General features: G+C 37.9%; 1 protein-coding gene across 10 annotated transcripts in view; it reads left to right on the top strand.

The window, feature by feature from the left end:
• The window catches only part of LOC144980666 (microtubule-associated serine/threonine-protein kinase 3-like), a 216,923-nt gene that overhangs the window by 74,023 nt on the left and 116,729 nt on the right, over positions 1-26,171 (top strand). For 3 of the 10 annotated variants that reach the window (XM_078928401.1, XM_078928348.1, XM_078928392.1), the window contains exon 2: positions 23,689-25,330. The exons of 5 other annotated variants lie outside the window; for them this stretch is intronic. In XM_078928401.1, the coding sequence (XP_078784527.1) occupies positions 23,849-25,330 (1,482 nt within the window). In that variant the 5' untranslated portion in view covers positions 23,689-23,848. The remainder of the gene's footprint in view (positions 1-23,688; positions 25,331-26,171) is intronic. 2 more of the 10 variants (XM_078928381.1, XM_078928366.1) reach the window with 1 other exon arrangement.

The raw sequence follows: 26,171 nt of genomic DNA, 5'->3' as shown, positions 1-26,171 counted from the left end.
CCTTGGCCAAGCGCATTCTATCTATAAACGTTCATGGATACACAGAGTTTTGTGTGGTGGTCCGTTATACTTCCGGATGGCAATGTTATGAGCTTCTTTGCCAAGCGCATACTATCTTTAATGCAAACAAATGGATGTTGTTAGCTGAAAAAGTTCCGAGGATCAGTTTGTGCCGAACTACTCATAAGCATTAAATTGACCCTGGGCTGTATCATGCATTATGCTTTATATTTTACTCCACCCCCCCCCCCCCCCCCCCATTTTTTATTGTTTACGTAATACACTATTATTTACCAATATTAAACCCACGGTTGTTATTGCGGTACGGCAGGTATGATTGGCACTCAGCTGTCGATGGCAACACGTGAAGCGTGAGTGTTATAATGTCTAACTCTGACGGTGATGACTTGAAAGATAGACACATCTTCTCTCTCTCTCTCTCTCTCTCTCTCTCTCTCTCTCTCTCTCTCTCTCTCTCTCTCTCTCTCTCTCTCTCTCCCCCCCCCCTCCCAACCACCCCTTTCCTACACACACGCATCCTCTCTTGCTCTGAGCTTATCATTGCGGCTTGTGTATTTTAGGTAAATACGAAGAGATTACGGTTGGTGTTCGAGAGCTTTTCTCAACTGCTTTGGTGAGGATAGTGTGGGTGGATTTTTGTTTGTTTGTACGCTTGTTTGATTGTTGGTCCAACATCAGATCTGCCGACTTTAATATCTGAATATTCGTATTTTTGGGGAGATAAAAATTGTAAAAAGCAACAATTTACTCTCACAAGTATTAAATACCACTTCAAAATCCTTAAAATTATGTAGTCTGGCATCAACTTTCATTTTCAAAAAATGTCAATGATGTAGAGATGCTCATGACATTCTTAAATCGTAGACAATTTCTGAATTCTACACATTTTTCGTAGTAGTAGGGATGTGTGCAACATTAGAATGAATGAAGTATTACTGTCACTGAACTCTTGGTTAGTGCTTTTAGAGCTTCAGGGTTGGATGATTAGTTCTCACTTTAGTCCCTCTAAGAGACAATAACAATATTAGGCGTTAGCATAGATATCATTAGATAGGCAACAAAGGCCTATATTTCTTGGGCGGATCAGCTGACTATACTGTCAACGGAATTAACTCTTTGTCAGAAGAATTAACAAATGAGGTTCTTTGTTACATATTATATTCCATCGCTTCGATTTAAAATTAATTGAGCGGGTGGTTGGATGGGAGCATCACCCTTGAATCATATACCTATGATGTTCGCATGGGTGTACGATCCGATAGTGATGTCGTTTCTTCTTCTCTTTACTAGCCTATCCTGCTTCTTTGGTTTGTGATTGTATTTTTGACAGGGGATATTTTTTTTCTTCTGTAAATCTTCTGCCTGTTTGTTCTTGGTTATTTATAATTTAGCTTATGATATCTTTAGGTTATGATTTTGATTTACATTTGTACAATTTTTGTTAGTGTTAGATTGCTTGTTTTTTTTGTTTCAGCGGTCTCTCATATAACCTCAATTGTGTTGGAAGAGACCTAAAGCAACAAACAAACAAAAAACAAAACATTAATTGATGTTTTAAAGCAAACATTTCGTACAGAATTGTTAATACATAAGATCAACATTGTACTTATTAGGTCCTTTGTCAAATGCAATAATCGACCCACCAATTACAGCGGTCTTTTTTTATCATTGTAGTTTTCCGAAGCAAGAACTAGTCTGATTGTTTAATTGACGGTACATTTATTTGGTCACAAAAACCACAACGGTAACCAGTGAGATTCATTCAAAATATCTATCTTTCTTTCTTTCTTACTGTCTATATATATATTTATTTGTTTATTTATTTACTTATTTAATTAAATTCATTTATATTTTTATTCAATCAATCAATTTAATACTTGCTTAAATGCCCCGGTAAGTAAAGAATCTATCTAATGGCTTCATTCATACAAATCGCTATACTGAGTAATGTAATTTTTAAAACAAAATGATGATACGATTGAGAGGAGGGAAGGGAGGGGGGAAATAGAGAATAGAGGCCGATTTATGGAGACCTTTAGGGACGCATTTCTTCGTGTGGCATCATTGCTACATTAAGTAACATTGCTCTGGGCAGGAAGTGTAGTGTTGTCCCTATATAGTAACATATTTAAAACAGTGGTTGGAAAAGTTTTGTCCTTCAAACATCGATCGATTGTAATGACCCATGTCTTGGTAAAAACTTTCCAACCCGGGTCTTTTCGAAATTCCAGTTTAAAGAGTTTTTGACAAGTTCGCGTTCAATATAATCGGTTTGATACTCGAAGGACGAGTTTCTTTGGGTTTTTGTTGTTGTTTTTTGTTGTTTTTTTTTTTTTTTTTTTTTTTTTTTTTTGTTGTTGTTTTTTTTTTGTTTGGAGGGGGGGGGGGTGATTTTCAATACTTCTTTTACCCGACTACAGCAGTGTAAATACTGTGGCATGCAACGGAACCTTCATTTGTTATTAGCCCCCATGAAGTCGTAATATATTGTAAGGCCTCGACTGGAAAACCCGCATTGTTTGCGGAGAGATAAAAGCTATTGCGAACAGGCATTCATCAATTTTAATTATTATACTACTGTATTTTAGAAATTAACATAGATCGAGAGGAATCTTTTGAGCCATCAAAAATAAAAAATCGATTAGGTATTAAAGTATGTATGTGCGCGCAAATGAATCTGGCAACAGGGTGGACAATAAATGGCGAAATTCACGGTCACGGTCAGATTAATCACCGGCTATGTGGTCTGGTAGTATGACACTCGCTTTCGGATCGGAAGGTCCTGGGTTCGAGCCTCGCTCGATGCATAGTTGAGTCCTTGGAAAAGGCTCTTTACTCACATTCTCTCACCGTACTCAGGTGTAAAACGAGCACCTGGCCGATAACGGCGTTGTCTATGTCCGAAAAGAAATATAGTGATATCGCCTAAAAGGTGTCATATCTCGCCCTAAATGTTAAGTGTCGAAGTTGGCCAGGGACTCCGTGTGAAGCGCGTTGAGCACGTTTGTAGATATTCCTCTATATAAAAGCTCAATTTAATGACCGATCATTGTGCTCTAGGAGATATTCTAAATTTGAGTCGAGGGGTGACAGAATTACCCTTAATTTTAAAGAAAAGGTATGCAAGCCTCTCGTATATCAATCAGAAAAAATACTTTTGTAATCTATTTGCCAGTGATTCTGTGCTCGTTGGGAAGACAATTTAACATGGGCTGTAGACATACGGAACAATATTAACACCAACTTCATTGTTTTTGTTTTGGTTAACTCGATAAACACAGAGGGAGAGAGAGAGAGAGAGAGAGAGAGAGAGAGAGAGAGAGAGAGTGTGTGTGTGTGTGTGTGTGTGTGTGAGTGATAGATAGATAGATAGATAGATAGAGAGAGAGAGAGAGAGAGAGAGAGAGAGAGAGAGAGAGAGAGAGAGAGAGAGAGAGAGAGCATTCGCGTCAAACCTTTGTTCCTTTCAGATCTTTCCCTATGCCAGTGACATTTTATTATATTATTAGCCTCAAGAGCAAATATAGAGAGTTTGCGGAAATATAGATATAACAGCATAATGATTTAATGCCTTATGAAAACCATTACGTTACGACAAGAGATAAATAATGATTACTTTGGTGGTTGTCGTCAGCAGTGAATGTCAGTCCAGTCGTTCTTGGGTCCCTGCGTCATCTTAATGAATCTGTGCGAGCAACATGGTATTTACATTGGTTTTCCCTAATCATTGGCTTCAGCAATCAATAGCCACGAAAGTAATCATACCATGCTGGGTGTATTTTTTATTGTCATTTCTTTTCATTAGCTCTCTCTGTGTGTATTTGTGTGTATGTATGTATGTATGTATGTATGTATGTATGTATGTATGTATGTATGTATGTATGTATGTATGTATGTATGTATGTATGTATGTATGTATGTATGTATGTATGTATGTATGTATGTATGTATGTATGTATGTATGTATGTATGTATGTATGTATGTATGTATGTATGTATGTATGTATGTATGTATGTATGTATGTATGTATGTATGTATGTATGTATTGTATGTATGTATGTATGTATGTATGTATGTATGTATGTATGTATGTATGTATGTATGTATGTATGTATGTATGTATGTATGTATGTATGTATGTATGTATGTATGTATGTATGTATGTATGTATGTATGTATGTATGTATGTATGTATGTATGTATGTATGTATGTATGTATGTATGTATGTATGTATGTATGTATGTATGTATGTATGTATGTATGTATGTATGTATGTATGTATGTATGTATGTATGTATGTATGTATGTATGTATGTATGTATGTATGTATGTATGTATGTATGTATGTATGTGTGTGTGTGTGTGTGTGTGTGTGAAATGGTAGTGATTAATTCCCATTTGATTGTTACTAGCTTTCTTCCCGTGTTTATTCTGCTCCCATTTTCTCGACACCCATTTGGAATAAATTTGTTTTGACAGGGGCGTCATGTGGCCTTTTTCCTTTTCACATCAGAATGCCGTTTGCTATAGTTTATAGTTTCTACTGTTCGGTAAATGGTGCAGAAATGTGCAAATATTTAATATTCATCTAATTTTATGAGATTAACTGGTTTGATCCCCCCTCCTCCTCTCTGATTTTATATACTCTGCGTGTGGTTTTATATTATATTCTAGTTCCATACTCTTATTTTGTGAGCTGGTTGGATTTTGCGCCTCGAGTTAAGGAAATACTGTGAGATTTCCGTCACAGAGAATGTTGGGAAGCAAAGAGATTTCCGGCTGCTTTTATTTACGCTCGTTCTGCTTTTATGATTTGAATTCACTGTTTGTTTATTTATGTATTGTTTGCTTTAATTTCTTTTTGTTTCGAAACTGGTATAATGATTTCTAATTCCGTCTTAATTCTGCTATTCGTCTTTTTCTCATATAACACCTTCCATCTCATTATCCTTCACCTCCGTCCGTTAGTATGTTTGTCTTTTTCCATAAACATATATCTCTTTATTTTCTACATCTATCGTACCATTTATATATCTATTGAGGGTTAGTCAAAAAGTAATGGGACAAATCTCCTACTGATTTCATTTCTTTTTTATGTGACTTCATATTTGGATCAATTGAACTTACACATGTATTCTTTAAACCAAAAGTTAACATTTTTAGTTTTGTCAAATTTTGACACAGTTATGACAGTTCAAAATGGATGCTCCGATGGATGTCCGCTAACGACAGAAAGCTGTCATTGAATTTCTTGTCTTTGAAGAAGAAACATCAAGTAACATTTTAAAACTCATTGGTAAAGTCTATAAAACACAGGCATTTTGTAGAGGCAGTGTTTCTAGATGGATTGAACCTGAGTCGAGTGATTCAATTGAATGGCGATATCCTTCTTCCCCAAAGACCAAAAACTTCAAAGCTGAGAAATCAGCTGGGAAAATTATACCAATAGTGTTTTGGGACATTAGAGGTGTAATCCTCGTTGATTTCCTACCACAGGGAGCCACTGTCAAGTCTGAACAATACAAATAGACCCTGAAGCATCTGAAAGCAAGAATTCGACGTTAGACCGACTTTGGAGATGGAACGGGTATTGTTTCTTCAAAATGCCGGGAAAAGGGAGGTAATCGTCTCACTCTCGTTATTAATACACCAACTTGACCGGACTTTCATCTTATTGGTCCACGGAAGTTGGCAATGAGGGGGCATCGCTCTGAAGATGATGAGGAAGCCAAGGCAGTAATGAAAACTTGTTTCAAAGTTCAGTCACCTCATTTTTACGAGGACGGGATACATGACCTTACAACAAGATGGACTGTGGCTAATGAGGGAGGCGGAGACTATGTTAAGTCGCATTCTACTCGGCTAATGCATAGCTTTAATTTGAGGTATAGTGCATGATAGTGACTCAATTTGTCTTAAAGTAATAAGCAGAGTCCCATTACTTTTTTTTTTTTTTGGACTCACCCTCGTAGCAACTACTTATCTATCTACAGACCTACGTACGTTTCCACCTGTCTACCTACTAACTGGCCGATTTACCCACCCACCCATCCATCCATCCATCCATCCATCCACCGTTCTAAACCTAATGAAAACCGTCTTCATCCAAATCTTTAATATTCCCACTCATACGTTTTGTCTCATTTATTGTATATAACCAAAATTATCTCTTGTTTCCATTAGGGCCGAACCCTTTCATCGTCCATTCTCCATTTCCCGTTCGTCCAGTTTCATCCTGGCAAAGTTATGTGACTTATCAAGTAATAATGAGACTGTCTCACTTCTGTGGTCTCCTATTAATCTTATTTCCCCAACACATGCAGATTTCCCTATTGCTTTTTAGTTACTTTATATTCATTTCAAAATTCATTTTCTTTCAAATTTAGGTTTTGTACGGGTGTGTGTGTGTGCGTGCGCGCGAATAATATGTATACGAGTGTTTTTATATTAGTGTGTATATTAATTTATTCATTCATTTAGTCATTCACTTTTATTTTCAGGATTAAAAAGATTGACAAAATATGCCATAACCTGATTTGTTCAATGATGAAGAAATATTCTGGGGTTTTTTATAAAACACATTTATTTTTTTTTGGTTTTTCACTCCCCCAAGGCCATAATATACTACCGAACCGCACCATTTGATCTTTCCTTCAAACAAGTATTCTCTCCGATACCCGTGAATAAATATAATTTGTATGTAATAGGTTAAACCAATATACTGCGTAATCTCATCTTCAACCAGTTTTGCTCACCTCGTGACTTACTGAGGTCACGTGGTGATGACGCACGTTGTGTTCTAATCATAATAATATATCATTCTCTGTTATCCCATTGATACTCTGGACTCTGAAAACACTTCCAACACAAAAGATATATTTTTGATATTTATGGCCTTAGGTGCCAAAGACATCAACTTGTAAATATGATTGAACAACGTATGTGGTTTCCCTGGTTGTTTGTCTTGCTATTATGATATAATGCTATTGGGTTTGCCTACTATTTGTCAAATGGAGCACGTACTTGTTAGCGAAATTTTACGATTCGCATCAATCTCCTCACACACTCAAACGCATCTCACTCAATGCATATACACTGGGTTTTTTTTTTTTTTATCATGGGGACTGATTAATGATATGTTCGCAATTGATTTCTAATATTTACAATCCTCGATTTTCTTTAATGGATTTTGAAATCATTGCGCCTCAAATAATTATTATATTTTGGTCTCTAAAATGGTATTGTTGATTCAGAATGGAAATTGAAATAGGAAATATCCCATTCCTCTTGTTCAAACAACCGCTTGTGGTAGGTAATTCTTCCCGTCAACTGTTGCTTCATGATTTCTTTTTTATTTTAGACAAAATCCATGTTATTTTGTTATCTCTCTCAAATTACCCCAAGGTTGGTTGTGTCTAGGAATCTAATATGCTGATAAGTCCTAAATCACTACCTTTGCTCAACTCCTCAAAAAACAAAAAAACAAACAAACAAACATGATAAAACACAGATACTCAATAATGCCACAGAATGGATGTTTGGTTTTGTTATGACATCTGTATATTTTGCTTGAGTGATAAAAAATATACTTTTTCTAGTTATATTTTGATTGTTTAATCATATGACATCCAAACACTTCTTTCAATGTCGGGATGGGGAAAATAAACGCAACCAACCCAGAAGTTCAAATTTTACTTTATTAATGTATTCATTTATGGGAATATAATGACACATAATGTATTGTAACTTTGATTTTAAAGGTCTTTCTCAGACATAAAACTTTAATGTAGCAAACAGCCAAATCAGATTGAGAAACTATTGTTCGTCTTCCCCTTCCGCTTCCCAACCAACCTTTTGGTTAGAAGGTATTATGGCATACGGTTTCTTCTTGCTAATCCTCACTATCTTCTCGTTTTTCCGAACATAGCATACACGCTTGTGGTTGGCCATCCCAACATAAAATTTCTTTGAAGGAGTAGTCAGCAGTCATTGTAAAATGAATTAATGAGGCTTTCCATTATTGTTGTACTATCCCATCCATTTGTTTACAATGGAAATCGATACTTTCATGTAAAGAATGAACAATAGGCAAGACAAGTATAAAGTTATTTTTGGTTGAAAGCGCAATTTGCTATCATTACCGTGTAAGCAAGGCAGAAAACGTGAGAAAGCATTTTAAATATAGGAGGAAGCAAAAACCAAGGAAGAGATGAGCTGGAGGAGGAAAGAGTTTTTTAACTGTATAATCGACAAAAGAGAAATATAGATATAATGATAAGATAAGTTACACAGTGTTTGTAGAGAATTGAAAAGGAGAAAAACAAAGTTAAGGAAATTCTTTAGATTATATCGAGTCAGATGGGAATGAAAGCATTAGCTTTTTGGATGCCTTCACCACTCCAACCGAGATAAAATTGATTTTCTGTCTTACGGGCTAAGGTTCGGTAAGCCCACTATTATTGAAATGGAGGGGCGTAGGGGGCGAGTCCGTGTATCCCCCTTTCCTTCCGTCCCTTTTGCGTACCATTCCTAATCCATTGCTTTTCATAAAAGTATAAGACGCCATTAGCCATCAGACAAATTTTTCGGAGCATTCACAGGAGATAGCCTTTTTTTTGGTTTGTTTTCCTGTGTTTTCATGCGGTTTTTTAGCGGCCACATCATTAAGTCGTCATTGAGGTTTTAATGGTCTGTCGACAACCCATTTATTCGCCATTCGATGTAATCATTTATTCATTCAACTAACTCCCAGTTTTATCAGATCGTTTCCAAAGTGTTTAGGATTATCTGAAATGTTTGTTTATGTTGCTTTTAATCGTCATCTTGTCATTTGCTACTGGTGCATCTACAGAAATCTCATGATTATGATTTTTTTCCCATCTTTGGGGGTCGTCAGAATCTATTAAATATATTATTTGGGCGAGGTTGTCGCACTGCAAATAGAGCAACCAGAGCAATGATAAATTAAGGAAAGGAAGGAGAAGGGGGGGGGGTAGTGTTTGTTTGTGTGTGTGTGTGTGTGTGTGAGAGAGAGAGAGAGAGAGAGGGGGGGGGAGTGTGTGTGTGTAAGAATGAGAGAAGGGAGAGAGAGAGAGAGAGAGAGAGACAGAGAGAGAGAGAGAGAGAGAGAGAGAGAGACAGAGAGAGAGAGAGAGAGAGAGAGAGAGAGAGAGAGATTGCCGTCATTATCAAGCCATTTGCCCCTTACCAATTCCCGATAGATGTGCACTCACTCCTGATCCGATTCTCCTCACCTGCCGTTTCCGGTCTATCGACCCATTCCCGGCAGTAATAATACCCCATCCATGGTTACATAACCACACAATCTCCCCCAACACCACATCCTCTTCACTGCCCCTAATTTCCACAGTTTCCTTTGCGCCCTAATGCTTCATTGACAGACATTTCACCTGCATTTATTGCTGATAGCTATATTATGTAAAAGTTCCCAAGCATTTTACGTCATTTGGTCATAAATGCAACTTTAATTTTTATGTCATTCGTGATGTCATTGACATGGGGATGCCGCTTGCTTGTTGTCCTATCATTGTATTCTTATCTCCAGAAAACTCCAATTCTTGTATCATGTTATGACGTCATTGAAAGTCTCGTTTATTGATTTTTTAATTGGTTCGTCAGACCGACAATGTCGTATTAAAGTGGACAATCCATTTTCGAAATGATACACGTTTAAAGAGGGTTGCACCGAATTTTGAATAGCCACACTCACACGCTCCCCCCCCCCCCCCCCCCCCCCCCACACACACGTCATCTTTACAGTATTTAAAGATGACATTTTCAGGATTCCTATTAAGAAAGGATAAATTTTGCCTTTATTGAAATGCTTTTAAAACGTTTCAGTTTCGGGATTTCAAAGACAGATGGTAAAAGCAGTTTACATGGAACTATTTTATGTCCTGAATGCAATCTTGTTTTCTCTCTCTCTCTCTCTCTCTCTCTCTCTCTCTCTCTCTCTCTATTATATATATATATATATATATATATATATATATATATATATATATATATATATAATATATATATATATATATATAGATCGAAGATGACGTCACTCAGGTCTTTGTTATTGTTTTTATCATCCACGTTTATGAGTACTTCTCACTAAACTGTATGAACCAGACTATATAAGTTCATGGTTACACATAGTTTTGTGTGTTGGTCCGTTATACTTCCGGATGGCAATGTTATGAGCTTCTTGGCCAAGCGCATACTTATATATAATATATATATATATATATATATATATATATATATATATATATATATATATATATATATATATATATATATATATATCCAATGAGAAATAAATTGATGACGGCTCTTTGATCTGGAAGAAATTACTTTACTATGATAGATCAACATCCTATTTAATACGTTTTCTGTTACACTCTGCAGAAATAACGCTAAATTTCCTCACCGTGAACCTTATGACTCTGACGGACAAGAATCGTCACGAAATAAATCCGTTGAGCACGTGGCCGAGTATTGCAATTAAATCTTATAAAAAAATAATATACATATGGGTAACAAAATACTTTCATCATATCCACTCATTTCTATTTGTTTATTTATTTTATTTATTTATTTATTTATTTTTGTATTTATTTATTTATGTATTTATGTATTTATTTATTTATTTATTTATATTTCGTATAAAGTGAAGGCTCATCTATCAAACGGAGACACCAGCACAGTAGTCTCGATACAATGTGATTTATAACCCCACTCCCCGCTGCTATTGCCATCATTGACAAAATCGTGCTGGACCTAGCGTCTAACTGGATGCTAGTCCAATTCGCTGCTGATGCCGATGGCAGTCATGGAGCCGTGTTGGCTATGGACTGATTGGACATTCCTATCACGATCTATTCCTATCTGTCTTATCCGTCCTCTTCTCTCCTTAGGCATCCAAGCTGACGACATATCGCACTACTCTTATCTTGAATTGATCATCGATCCGGCTGCACGTGTCTGCAATATGTAGTTGCTGGCTTTGTACTTTGCTAATAATACACATCTTTGGCTTTGGGTCTTACCTGCAACTTCGGTTTTGCTTTTGTTCTCTGTTATGTATTTTTCTCGTTTTTGTTTGTTTGTTTTGTTTTGTTGTTTTTTTTTATATCTTTCTTTTCCAATTGATTAATTTTATTTTTTTTAAAAATTCATCTAAAGTTATAATATATTTCCAAATCCAGAACTAGAAGACATTGATATCATAGAGTATTTCTAAATTACTTCATTTATTGATACTTTGCGTTTAGCCAAAAGGCTCATAGCATCCACCAGCCGGATATAACGCACCAACTTACGAAACTGTGTAACCTTGAATGTTTATACTCCGATTGATAGAATTTAGTCTGTGGTAAGAACTACTCATACTCATGGTTGGCTAAAAACAATAACAAAGGGCTGAATGTCGTCAATTTCGTTCCTTCTACATTCTGTGTTAATCCATACCTCCTAAATGGGGTAAAGCCATGATGACTCTTCTCTCATTTTATTTCCCCATTCCATGGCTACAAATAAGTACATAATATGAACATCCATAGAGGACAATTTCACCGGTTTAATACAAGCACGAGTCGCCTATTGAATTTCTTTTTTGTTCCTTCTACGCTGCTTTGTGTATTTTCTAATGGTATTGGTTTTACTTCATGCTTTAACTGTTGCCAATAAAAGAGAAACAGATGGGCACACCTTTTGTTGGAAAATTAAAGTGCATCTCCTTTGGCGGGGATCCCAAATCTAGGCGCGACTTCTCTTCGACCCACTGCTAGTCTGAACCAGTCCCTTCTTTCCTTAGGCGCTTATAAGTGCATGTTATCTCTACATCTGCTACCGACTTCCGAATCCAATCGTCTTCTTTTCTCTGATTGTAATCGGAAGTAAAAGTACTCTTTAAAAAAAATAAAATAAATGACACCCGTTTAATGCCCCGGGCTTTAAATTGTCAATTCTTTATTCAAATGAATCTCTTGCGATTTTAACTTATAAGGTCTTTGCCATTACGTCACAGTCGAAGGATATCATACCCCTTCTCTCCTATCTACACACCTACCTACCTACCTACCTCCCTACTTACCTACCTATCTATCTCTCTATCTATTCCCACCCCATCTCCATTCTCCTGTATCCTTTTATTCGATGTCTATCCCTCTCTCTATTTCTCTCTTATTATCCCCCCACTATCTCTCTCTTCTCTCGCTCACTCATTCCACCCCCCCCTCTCTCTCTCTCTCTCTCTCTCTCTCACTCTCTCTCACTCTCTCTCCCCTCCCCCTCTTTCCTCGGAACGCTCTGTTCGGACTTAACACCACTGATCTTCAAAATTCATAAACATTTCCCTTCAACCATACCCTCCATATCCACGGAGAGCATTTTAACAGATTACCTGGTTTAATAGATGTGTTTGTTGGATAACACCTCTGTTACTATTCTAATCCGAGTGCAAAACCTATAGAGCAGCCATCACTGAAATGATGAACTCCAAACATTCCGTCCTACCTGTAGATTTATTCGTTCTCTTTGTGTTTTGCCTTCACAACAATTTTTTTTACCTTCATACCTCTTCGTGGTGTCTGTGACGGAATATCAGCTAACCTGTTATCAGAATATATTATATTTTATTATTATTATTTTATTCGAAGTTGATCACTTTCAAGGAGCGTATTTATGGCGGATGTAATTGCAAAATATGCGTCAAGCATTGGTTAACCTTTATTATGATCTCTCTCTCTCTCTCTCTCTCTCTCTCTCTCTCTCCCTCTCTCTCTCTCTCTCTCTCTCACTTCTCTCTCACTCTCTCACACACACACAACACAAACACACATACACTCGTCTGGCTGATGGTTTGTAGTGTTATTTTGCGATTTGTTTAAAGAAGTGTTTATCTTTTCTCCGATATTTTTGAATATCAAATAAACATAATTTCCTCATTTGCCTGTATGTACTTGGCCTAATTATGCGAACAAAACATAAAACGAGACAATATAAGGGTATAATCGAGACTGAATCTTTAATTAGAAATAAAGAAAATAATAAGACAAATGATTACATTAAATAATACTTTTTTAAAAAAGGATGGTCATGAATATTCTAGATATTACTGCTGCTTTGTCATTCGTAATATGTGCTGTAGTTCCCTGATTCAATTACGCTGCTTATGGAGCAAAGTCAAGTCCACACGTAGAATGCTTTTTATTTACCGTCTCTCCCCGTACTTGGGTGAAAAATGATTATCTGACAGGTAATACTGTTGCCCCTTTAGCGTGTCTCAGAAGTCATGTCCTCGTCTGTTAAGTGATGTTACCTTGGGACCCATTGTAAAACGATTTGAGCTGATCGACTGAATCTTATGCAATATAAAAACTGATGTATATTTTTATGTGTTGGAAGAAATAAAACGAGTGGTATAATAATATTATAATCGCTACCTTCAGTAACATGTAGGAAGGTCATTGTCTTTGTTGACATTCCCCTTCTATTACTGGCTTATATCAATGAGTCTCTGTCAACCGGCTTTTTTTTTAATGTTTTTTTTTTTTTGCCTGTTTTTCATTGTAAAACACGGACAAAGTTATTTTACCGTTATCGTTCATTCTATTATATTTTGTCCCAAAAAATGTAAAAAGAAAACGTTTCTGTCATCCTACAACAAAATCAGCGTGGTAACTCATGGATGGAACTCTTTAGTTTGTTTTTTAAAGTCGGTAATTGAGACCGCTCTGGATATATGAATATATATATATATATATATATATATATATATATATATATATATATATATTATATATATATATAGAGAGAGAGAGAGAGAGAGAGAGGAGGAGAGAGAGAGAGGAGAGAGAGAGAGAGAGAGAGAGAGGAGAGAGAGAGAGAGAGAGAGAGAGAGAGAGAGAGAGAGAGAGGGGCAATATGAAAACCATCATCATCATCATCTTATTCTAGTAATTGATTTCTCAAATTTGTATCATATCGTCCCCTTTAACCCTTTAAAAAAATATGCATTGATCGCAGGAGAAACCGATTATTGGGTTACGGTTGCTCCACCCCGATGACTAACGTGAGCTCTGCATGCACTCTGTACTCTGGTCTCTGCTGTTAATACTCTTAGACAGAGCTCATCATCGATCTCAATACTCATCTCTACCTGCGTCATGTCATACATAATATATCAATTCCATCCTAACTAAATTCATCTCGTACTGTTGAGGAAAGGAAAGAAAAAAAAGAGAGATTTTGTGCGTGTGTGTGTGTGTGTGTGGGGGGGGGGGGGGGGTGTCGGGAATAATCATGGTGTTCTGTGGTCATGTACGGGAAAGAGAAATTAAACAACTAAAAGAATGTAATTTAAATTTAGAAGAAAAGAAAAAAGATGAGGCGAAGTGCTGCTTTGTGGTCGTTTGATATGACCTGTATTCATTGAATGTAGTTACGATGCTCGTGGCGCAAAGTTGAGTCCACACGGAGGAGGAGGGGGGAGGAGAAGGACGAACAAGAGGAGGAGGAGGGAGAAAAAGGACGAGGTGGAGGTTGAGGAGGAGGTGGTGGAGGGAGTTGCCTTTAAATAACACTAGGTGAAAACTTGGAATTAGATATATTAGTGTGTTATTGGCATAGACTTTGTTTACGACACGATGATTACCATAGTCCGGCTGCATTTTTATTGGTTTTATCAGATCCTCCCGGCGGTATTATGATCGATACGAAATCATTAGTCTCTCTCTCTCTCTCTCTCTCTCTCTCTCTCTCTCTCTCTCTCTCTCTCTCTCTCTCTCTTTCTCTCTCTGTGGTGTCTGTGTGTGTAATTCTCTCACTATCTATCTATCTATCTATCTATCTATCTATCTATCTATCTATCTATCTATCTATCTATCTATCTATCTATCTATCTATCTATCTATCTATCTATGTGCGGGGCGGTCCTTGGCAAGCTTAAGGACCACGGTCCTACGGTCCTTGGGAAATGAGACCGCAGGACCGGTCTAGGACGGTCCTTTTCGACATTGAACATTCCTGAGGGACTGTTGGAAATTCGAACCGGTTTGACCTTTGAGACCGTGGGATCGTTCATTCTTGAACCGTTAAAGACCGCTACACGATGAAAACCGTGGTCTACAAGAGTAAAACACACGGAGTAGTCACACTCATTTCAAATTGTAACCTAATTAGAGAAGAGGGGTGATGCCTTCTTTATTTGCTCACCGTACTTCATTGTTACTTCGATAATTTAATAAAATTTGAAATTTATCCCCATTAACGGAGATAATGGCATCGCCCAAGGCGTTGATCGAGTTGTTCGTGGCGTTGATACACACACGCAACTCCTACCCCCCCCCCCCCCCCCCCACCCACACACATTAGAGGGCAGCGGGCATTGAAGAGTAAGAGAGAGACGTGAAGTTATAATAAGAGGGGGTGGATGAGGTAATAAGAGGGGTCGATGATGACTTTTCGCCAGATCTAACAAACTCAGCTACCCATTCATTCCTGAGTAGACAGGGATTCAGAAAAAACTCGACTGCACCCGGGATCGATCTCTGGCCCTTTGCGTATAAAGAGAGTGCTCTATCAACTGAGCTACCGGGGTCCCCAAATATTCTAATGGACTTTTTTAAAATTCAGACGTTATAACTAGGTTTTTTGGAAGGAAGATACTAATGAAACTCATATTATTTGATTAGTAAAAACACCAAACGAAATTTTAATATTATTGTATTATTTTAAATGACAACACTGCGATAGAAAGGAGTGGTGACAAGAGATGGACAAAAGAAAACAAAAAATCGGATTTGCTACTTGCTAGGTTCGACACACACACACACACACACACACACACACACACAAACACACACATCTTTAGTAGTCACATACATTTCAAACAATAACCCATTAGAGAAGAGGGGTCATGCCTTCACCATAGATCATTGTCATTGCGATCATTATGGTGTAGTAAATTTTGAAATTTACCCCGTATAATGGAATCGTCCAAGGCGTGCGCCTCCTGTTCCCCCCATCTCACACACGAAAGGGCGGTTTGCGGAGTGGAGGTTGGTGGTCGTCTGCCTGTATGGTCGTCTGTGTCGTTTAGTGTATGGCAAAGGGGGGTGGGTGCGATTAATTAAGTGGGATGGGTGGTGATTGGTGGAAGATAGGCAACCGAAGCAACGAATCGCTGGGGAAGTAGTAGGCTATGGCGCGAGACCGTAGGACCGTGGTCCTTAAGCTTGCCAAGGACCGCCCCGCACTAGTTGAAAGGTGATAAGAAGTGAGGACCGCCGCCGGTCTTCCCCTATGGGACCGGTCTTCGGTTCACAGCTAAAAGACCGTGGGACCGCCGGTCCAGACCGGTCTTCAGCGCGGCACTACTATCTATCTATCTACCTATCTATCTATCTATCTATCTATCTATCTATCTATCTATCTATCTATCTATCTATCTATCTATCTATCTATCTATCTATCTATCTATCTATCTATCTATCTATCTATCTATCTATCTATCTATCTATCTATCTACTATCTATCTATCTATCAGTCTATTTATATATATATATTATATATATATATATATATATATATATATATATATATATATATATATATATATATGCCTGGAATCGAACATTAAGGACGATATTTATATTTTCGAAATGCCTTTGTGAGTTGGAGATACGGAGGAGGGGGGGGGGGGGGAATGAGGGAAGGGGCTAGAGAGAGAATAAGTAGGAGGGGGGGGGGGGGGGAATTTGATAACTTTTTTTTACCAGGAAACCCCGAAAGACTAACAGGATGAGTCTGTTTTCAGCAGGCGTTATTTCCCAGGAAAACCAGGGATTTTTCGTTTTACTGTGTTTCATATAATTTTATGATGCCGTCCTGTCAATGACTACTTTTGAAACGCAATCATCGATTGATACTTTTAAACTACAAAAAAATCATAATTGATGTCCATGCATTGCGTTCATAACTCCATTAAGACATTTCTGCTGTGCTCCTCAAGGAAGTCACAGGTTTGAAAGTTTTTGACAAGATGAGGGTCATTTTAATCAATTCATATTTTACAGATGATTTTTCTAACCGAAATCTTTTTTTCTTCCAGTTTTGAGTACGTCAGATTTGAAGCTTCCTCTAAAGTATTTCAAATAGCGATCTCAATTATTATCCGATAAATAATGCTTCTTTTACGATATCATAAGTAACTAGTAAAGCTCAGCAGCACTATGGGTTTATATTATGATCTTCCTGTACATCTGAAAGTTAATGGAGGATAATTTATGTCACGTTGACCATGCCGATTTTATATCACCTTGGGGGGGGGGGGGGAACAAAACAAACCCCACCCCCACCCCCCCAACAAAACAAAACAAACAAACAAATAAACAAATAAAGAACAACACACATACACACACACACACACACATTTTAAAAAAATAGTTTCCTTTTCTCTTTCCCTTTTCATGTCATTTGAATCTATCTCCCCGGGCTATGCATATCGAGCTGAAAACTGCTTGTGATCCTGAGTAATTTTCCTTACAGGCCGTATGGTTTACCGACCCCATGTCTTGCTTATCAAATTTAAGCACATTTTCAGTTTTATCATCATCATCACCATCATCATCATCATCATCATCATCATCATCATCTTCATCATCGTTGTCGTTATCATCACCATCATCATCACCTTCATCACCGCAACAGGAAATGTCAGCCAAATTGCCAAGGTGACTAAGTAGTCGGCTGGATTGATCTTTTCTATCATATTTCCATTGACGTCAGATCTTGAATCTGACTGGTTTATGTCACAGTTTTCATTCTTTTATCCCAGTTTTGCTATGGATGACGACTTCACTCAATAGTATTGAATCAATATTGGACAATGAGCGGCGGAAGTTAAGCCTGAAAGGTATATACAAGAGGGAATGACAGTAGACTGTAGTGCAAAGAGATGAACAATATGTATGCTAGTCAGATAGGGAGAGAAAGAGGGGCGGGAGAGATTGATGGATGAAAACACAAATGAACTATTGAAAGCTTGCTATGGTAGCTTAACAAATCCCAATTAACGTGTTTTGTATAGAACAAGCAGAACGCTGTATATCATATAACGTCCACGTCATTAGGGTATATTTCTCTCTCTCTCTCTCTCTCTCTCTCTCTCTCTCTCTCTCTCTCTCTCCCTGTCTCTCTCTCTCCCTCTCTCTCTCTCTCTCTCTCTCTCTCTCTCTCTCTCTCTCTCTCTCTCTCTCTCTCTCTTATAAACAACAGCCTGTTTATTATTGTTGCTCTGTCATGCATTTCCCATCTCCATCTTTTCTGTTCATTTAAATTGATTTTGCCTTCATATCATTGCAAACAATCCTAATTTATTGTATGAACCTTTTTTTTAAATAAAATAATTTAAACATTCTGGTTAATTTCGGAAATGTATTATGCAAGGCCTTAATTCTGGCCACCCTGTATAGTGTGGCTTTATCGATTAGTAGTTTGGCTTTCTTGCCTGTTATCCTTAGGTCCCGAGTTCGATTCACATTGTGATACCCGCAGAGTCGAATCCCTGGAAAAGGCGCCCTTAATCATTTCTTCTCACCATTCCCAGGTTGAAATAAATGTATCAGTGTACTGCAGATCGCATGGTCTTCCTCTGGATATTAAGTTTTACTTCAGTGGGAATTGTTAGTCGTTAGTCTTGTGGAAAGGAGAGGGGTCACATTTCCTTTTTAAGGTCATCATAACAAGCGATGACATAATAACGTTGACTTGGTACTTGTTCATGCTTAGGTCTCAACGCTCACATGGTGTAATGCCAGGTCTGATCGGGTCGGTTGGGGTCTATTTCGGTCCTATGTCTGGTATACTGTTGTTGCTTTTTGAGGCGGATCATCTCTGATATAATCTTAGGATCTTATTCAATAGGGCTTGAAACTGTCCTGTCGTACTTTTACAAAACATATATTTTTCTTTGGACCTGTAGACTTTTTCTTCAAATATCCACCGATTAAAATATTATAAAGTCTAATTTTGACAAGTTGAGAGTCATTTTTAATCGATTTACCCTCTCCATGTGGCGGAAACGAAAAAAATGTTTTGTCAAAAGTATGGCTTTGTTATGTATATGCAATGTGTGTGTGCGTGTGTGTGTGTGTGTATGTGTGTGTATACAGGTGTGAAATTATTTGTGTTCAATTATATAATACACAGCGGGTATCCCCTCATTCATTTGAAGTGGTCACCCAAAATACCCACCATCAACTGCAAGCTTTCCCCCTAATATTCCATATATTTGTTCTCTGTTTTTATGCTATATAATTCAATTATATCCCTGCAATATGACAGTCCTATGGTGCTAATGGTTGGTTTGGACCTATTCTAATAATATCGTGACTGAGATGTGGATCTATTTCTTTTTTCTCTGCCTGAACACTTTACTTTCTTATTCTTCTCTTAGGCATCTGTTACCAGTCAAACTTTAGATACACGATCTCCTCCTCTTCCCTGTTATATATTTCTTCCCACCCCCACCCCACCCTCCATCCCCGCGCCTCATATGGCCTTAAAACAAACAAACAAGCAAACAAACAAACAAACAACAAAGTAAAACTCGCTAGCCTGATACCTCATTACTGATTACATTAGGATCTCAGTTCATATATTGTCTACGATCAAAAAATACTGTGGAGTAAAATTAATGATAAAGACAATAATCCTGGAACGGGGCCAATCTGCCAATCCACTGTCTTTTATAATGCTTGTTATCTCTGGCATACAGCACTTCCCTTCTGTCTCGAACTTTTCATTGATATCATCATATATATTTTTGGGGGGACAAAAGAATGAATCATTACGTCATAGTATTATTAAATTGCTAGGAAATAAGAACCTTTTGATGTGAATTGTGTTGATAGGAACTTACCCAGACAGAGATTAGTCTTGAGATAATAATTGGAATCGCCCTTTTATGTCGTCCTTGTCTAAATATAACGGCAAAAGATGAAGCACAGTAAATACAAATTCATAACTTGTTGCTGTTATTTAAAACTTTCCATCAGAACGGTAATTGCAATAAATGTTATAACTCTTGTGAGTCAGATTTGATGATGATGATGATGATGATGATGATGATGATGATGATGATGATGATTACTACTACTACTACTACTACTATTTATTATTATTATTATTATTATTATTATTATTATTATTATTATTATTATTATTATTATTATGGTGATGACGATGAGGATGATGATGACGACGACGACGATGGTGATGTGATGACGTGACAATAGAGAGAGAGAGAGAGAGAGAGAGAGAGAGAGAGAGAGAGAGAGAGAGAGAGAGAGAGAGAGAGAGAGAGAGAGAGAGAGAGAGAGAGAGAGAGAGAGAGAGAGAGAGAGAATCCACATAAGAAGTGAGACATGTAAATTGGTTGGCCTGATTGCGATAATAAATGGAGGATGGGTTTATAATGCCAGATATTTAGAATTGATTCTACGAGTTCAAAGCAATACGCGTAAAAAAAAAAAATTGGCAAATATGCTCATTATACAGCTATGCAGACAAAATAAATTTTCATGGTAATATCACATGGCCTTCTTTCAATGCTGCACTGACATATAAATGCCACTCGTTTCCATGGTATCTAGTTTTTTTCTTCTTTAAAAACCAAAATCAAATTGCGTCGGTTAAATGATCAGCCATTTCTTAACCTTTTCAGAATTCCCGATTGAATACATTGAATAGCTTATTAATTGTTAATCATTGTCGTCTTGCAGCACCAACAACACATAAATAATAGATATCGAATAATAAACGAAGAGTAGAAAAGTATAAATTAAGATACGGACATCGACATGATGATATTTTCTTCGTAAAGAATGGGGCTTATAATATAGTACTTTGGATGAACACACACCCACTTACTTTGATGTAGGTTATATTTTGATGACTTCGTGGATGCCTGACAATAAATGTTATGTGTTACGGTAGGTCAACTAGTAGGAAATAACATAGAAAACATGACTAAAAGGTCATGATTGATGGAGGTTTTTTTTTTCGTGTTTTTTTTTCTTCTTCGTCGACTTATGAAATTAAGGAATTGAAGCATGCTGAGCGAGCAGCTAATCGCAACGATTCGAGAAACTCCAAGCATTTGAGTTTGAGAGAAAGAATAAAACTGCTCTGAAAAGGCGAAATATAAATTGTATTATTGTACGGTAACTTCATTTCCTTTTCCCGTGCCTCATCCTCTTTTCCCCTCCTAACACATCGAATAGAAACCAATTTCTAATAGGATTTGTCGCGTGCCGCAAACCCATCACATTCCTTTGGTCTCCTCGTTCACTGAATGCCCAAATCCTCACCTATCGCGTTCATTCATTCATTCATTCATCCTCCCATTGGCCGTCAGTCGTCTGTCAGTCCGTCTTCCAGTCTAGCAGTCCATCCAACCTTCCTTTTCTTCCATCCGTCCATCTTTCATCCATCCATCCTTCCATCCATTCATTCATCCTTCCTTTCTTTCCATTCATCTACCCTTCCATCCGTCCATCCATTTGTTTATTCAAATCACTCACTTTTGGACATATTATAGCTACTATTCTGATATATTTTTCTATTTAAGCATTTGCATTGCTCAAGGTTCATGTACTGCTGTTGACACATCGCCCCCCACCCCCCACCTTTTTTTTTCTTGCGTTGTTTATTTTATGTAGACCTCTATAGCATTCTGTACTTATTTCGACATCTTGAAAATTGTTGTTTTTGATCACGTTTTACAAGTTTTGAACTGTATTAAATAGCAATGTTATAAGATAAAATATGAAGACACATTCAATTCACGAAGTTTGCAATGTTTTTCACAAGCATCTTGTCACTTTACTCCCGACTCCGAAGATGGATTTACCTGTGCCATCAGAGTGTCCGACCTTTTTAAAATTCTGACAATACGTTTTCTTCTCTTCAACCATGCCCCAAGATGTAGCATTTATTAAATAGAAAATGCATTGTGTTTATATGTGTGTGCCTGTGTGTTTGAGGATATATAGATATATATAGATATATAGATAGAGAGAGAGAGAGAGAGAGAGAGAGAGAGAGAGATTGGTGGAATCCACTGATCAATGGTGGTACAGCCTGCTATTGTGATTATCTATACTCTTTTTTTTTAATACCAACATAAAATATTATACAATAGTTTTGTGGAGGCACCTACGGTTTTCAATTTAATTCACTCCGATAGATATTTATAGTAGGTATTAACAACCTGAACTAAATTAAATATATGAACACTGGTAAATAATCATGGTTCTCCGAGACAAGGCCATATTCTTGTGCTGCTAGCTACCTTTTAAAACACCTGTCATGTCCGGAGCACTCCAGGAAATCGATAAGGTTGCATTTAGTCCCCCCCCCCCTCTCTCTCTCTCTCTCTCTCTCTCTCTCTCTCTCTCTGTGTGTGTGTGTGTGTGTGTGTGTGTGTGAGTATGAGAGTTGTCTGTATGCTTGTATAATATGTGGAGGGGAAAGTATTGTGTGTGTCTGTATTCGACAGATAAAGTTTATATTTTTTTTAAAACGTATATCCTTTTTTGTTTTGTTTGTTTGTTTGTTTTGTTTTGTATTTGTTATCATTGAATTTATCTAAAGTTGGAATCAAGCCAACGCGGCTTTTCATCATCTCTTGCTGGATACAAGTCTATGAGTGGTCATTGTTCAACTATTCCCTCTTTGGATGTTATGGTTGGACATCATTGTTTGATGTTTGATCAAAGGAAAATGTGATGCATTTCCGATTGGATTGTTTTATCCGCTTTTACATTTCATATCTTTGATAAAACTGCCGACCATCAGGTTGAAAAAATGATAACAATTTGCAAAAGTACTGATTAAAAATGTGTTTAGATCACAGAATACTAAATCGGTTTCCAAATCAAAAATACGCTCCAGTAAAACAGGTAAAAAAAACCCCAACCCCCTCCCCCCTCAAAAAATCCCCAAAAAAACAACAACAAACACAAAACAACCCCCCAAAATGAATAAAACAAAACAAGTCCAATAAAAATAATAATAAATAATTACAACACCACCACCACCAAAACAACAACAATAAGCTTTTAAAGCATTTTTTAAAACTTACTTAACGAGATTTCTCATGGAATTCGAATGTTTTGAATCAATATATGTGAGACTATGTGGTCTAGTGATATGACACTCGTTGTCGGATCGGAAGGTCCTGGATTCAAGCCTCGCTCGGCGCATAGATGAGTCCTTGAAAAAGGCTCTTTACTCACATTCTCTCACCGTACTCGGGTGTAAAATGAGTACCTGGTCAACAGCGTTCTCTCTCTCTCTCTCTCTCTCTCTCTCTCTCTCTCTATATATATATATATATATATACTGTCTGAGTGTCGTCGCGCGGCGGGTGTATTTGTGTGATTTTATGTGGCCCGAGAAATGGTGAGGTATCATTAGTTAGGATTTCCCCGATGCGTGTTTATGAATGAATTTTTCGACAGTTCGTGATATTGATCCGTTCTTTCTCTCCATCCTTTTTCAGATATTGGTGTTAGGATTTCGATAGAATGAGTGAGAGGAGAAGAAATAATGTTTTCTTACTTTTTGTTTGTGTTTCCAATTCTAGATTTTAATGTATGTCTTGTTTACATTTTAGATGACTATGATAAATTCGTTTATTCGGAATCATCATTTTTGGATTTATGAAAAACAAACACTTCTCCTCGATAGACTTGCGTTAGTTGTGTGACGTTTCATCAATGTTATTTTCACTTGTCTAGGAAAACATGTCATCTAGGCGTCGAAGGCGGAGTCTGCCCACTCTTCCCTCTATTCTCACCAATAAAAACGGATGTGAATTAGAGTTAAAGGATGCTTCTGTTTCTACTTTTGGCTCCGGTTCTTTCAAATATGGTGGGAGGGGCTCTCCCGTAAACAGTACGGGCTGTGGCAGCGATCTGTCTCCCTCTTTATCGACACCTCGGAGTGTGTCTCCGAACGCTTTGTGTCTGTCTCCAGTGAAAACTTTGCGGCGTCTTTCCCCCGTGCCTGTTAGGAGCCACAGTCATCAGAGCTTACTTCACCACCAGCCTTCCGGCATCGGGGGTCTTCACAGTAACAGTGGCCACCACCATACTGCTAGTTTGGCCGCTATGTATCTTTTGAGAAAGCACGCATCCAATAGCAGCTCTCTGGAACAAGACGATAACAATCACCAACACCAACACCATCATCACTTCCTTCATCATGGTAATCACCTTCTTCATCACGATAGTCTTAGACGCCACCACCCCCATGGTGGTCTTTTGTACAACTCCCTCTCTTTCGGCACGCTTAATCTCCCCGGTCACCAAGATTCTATGCAACAGAAAAACGTGTTGAGTTGTCCGGGTAGCATTAGTGATGTGTCCAGGCCTCCATCACGTTTCCACAGTAATAACCATTCAAAACCATTTTCTACTTTATCCGTTGAATCCGCGCAGTGCTCTTCTCCGCTTCTTCACAAAAAAATAACTTCGTCTCTATTCGACTCGGACGGATCGAGGGAGAGCGATGACGACAATTTAAGTATGCCACCACCGGTGAGGACAAGATCGTTCACTAGTCCATTAAATTATCGCCCAGGTCATGGACTAATCCACCAGGGCAGCATTCCACGACGTGTTTCCGATTGTGAAGGAGGTTCCAGGCCGGGGACTCCTACCATATCTCCCTCTTTGTACAATAATCTAAACGATGGCGTGAATAACTTAACCAGCAGTGTCAGTTTAAATACGACCACAAGCAGCAGTACAACTGCTACCGTGACACCGCCACCTTCTTCTCCTCGGCGACTTTTGAGGCAAATAAACTTCAGTCGGAGTATGTCGGGATCTTCATTGCCAGGCCAGTTTCCGATTAGTACGGCATCGCCTATGGACATTTTGTACACTCCTGACAATAATCCGTCTTCTTTGACAACGACTGCCAACGTTGCTACCACTGTGGCTGCCACAACTACTACCATTCCCATCCATGATCACATTCCCACGCCTAAAGTCTCCTGCAGTAATGGGAGAAGTGGCTGGGCGCTTAGTCCACCCGGAACGAGCCCCCAAGGATCTCCACACCCTCCTTTAGAGAGAAATGAGTCGATGGTTTATGAAGAGGAGGTTCCTGTTATCGTGAGGCGGAGGGGATGTACCTTGCGTGTCCGCATCACATCATTCGTGGATGCTGATAGCTCTGACGGGGAGACGACCACAGGTGACGGAGATACGCCTGTTCCAGTAAGATGCACATCCTACCACCTCTCTCTCTCTCTCTCTCTCTCTCTCTCTCTCTCTCTCTCTCTCTCTCTCTCTCTCTCTCTCTCTCTCTCTCTCCCCTGTTTCTCCCTCCCCTCCCCATGTAAAACAAATATTTAAAAAATAGAGCATTTATATTGAGCAATATCCACTAAATGCCGTGCTCAAAGCGCAATATGTAATGCAATTTAAGTATGTGCGCTCTCTCAATAGGTAATCATGTCGATGTCGCTTTAATTTTTGTTTTCCTATATAACCGTTAGGTTATATGTTCATATTATATAGACTTGCACAGGTATATAAGCGATAATAGACGATATTAAATATTTTATTAAATAATACCTAATGCAAACTTAATGTAGACTCGAGGCAGATGCATACGACAGTCCAAAATTCCACAAGACATATCTATCTTGTTGAGTTACCATCATCGCGGGGGTTCATTACCACTGGAATATATTATATGCGGGTGGTTGGATGGGAGCATCACCCTTGAATCATATACCTATGATGTTCGCATGGGTGTACGATCCGATAGTGATGTCGCTTCTTCTTCTCTTTACTAGCCTATCCTGCTTCTTTGGTTTGTGATTATATTTTTGACAGGGGATATTTTTTTTCTGTAAATCTTCTGCCTGTTTGTTCTTGGTTATTTATAATTTAGCTTATGATATCTTTAGGTTATGATTTTGATTTACATTTGTACTATTTTTGTTAGATTGCTTGTTTTTTTGTTTCAGCGGTCTCTCATATAACCTCAATTGTGTTGGAAGAGACCTAAAGCAACAAACAAACAAAAAAAGAATATATTATACACTGTGTT

This window comes from Berghia stephanieae, chromosome 1 (genome assembly GCF_034508935.2).
Source record: "Berghia stephanieae isolate SIO BIC M18660-M18661 chromosome 1, UCSD_Bste_1.3, whole genome shotgun sequence".
Lineage (NCBI taxonomy): Eukaryota > Metazoa > Mollusca > Gastropoda > Nudibranchia > Aeolidiidae > Berghia > Berghia stephanieae.
Note: the sequence above shows the minus strand (reverse complement) of the source record. Positions and strands in the feature narration are given on the sequence as shown.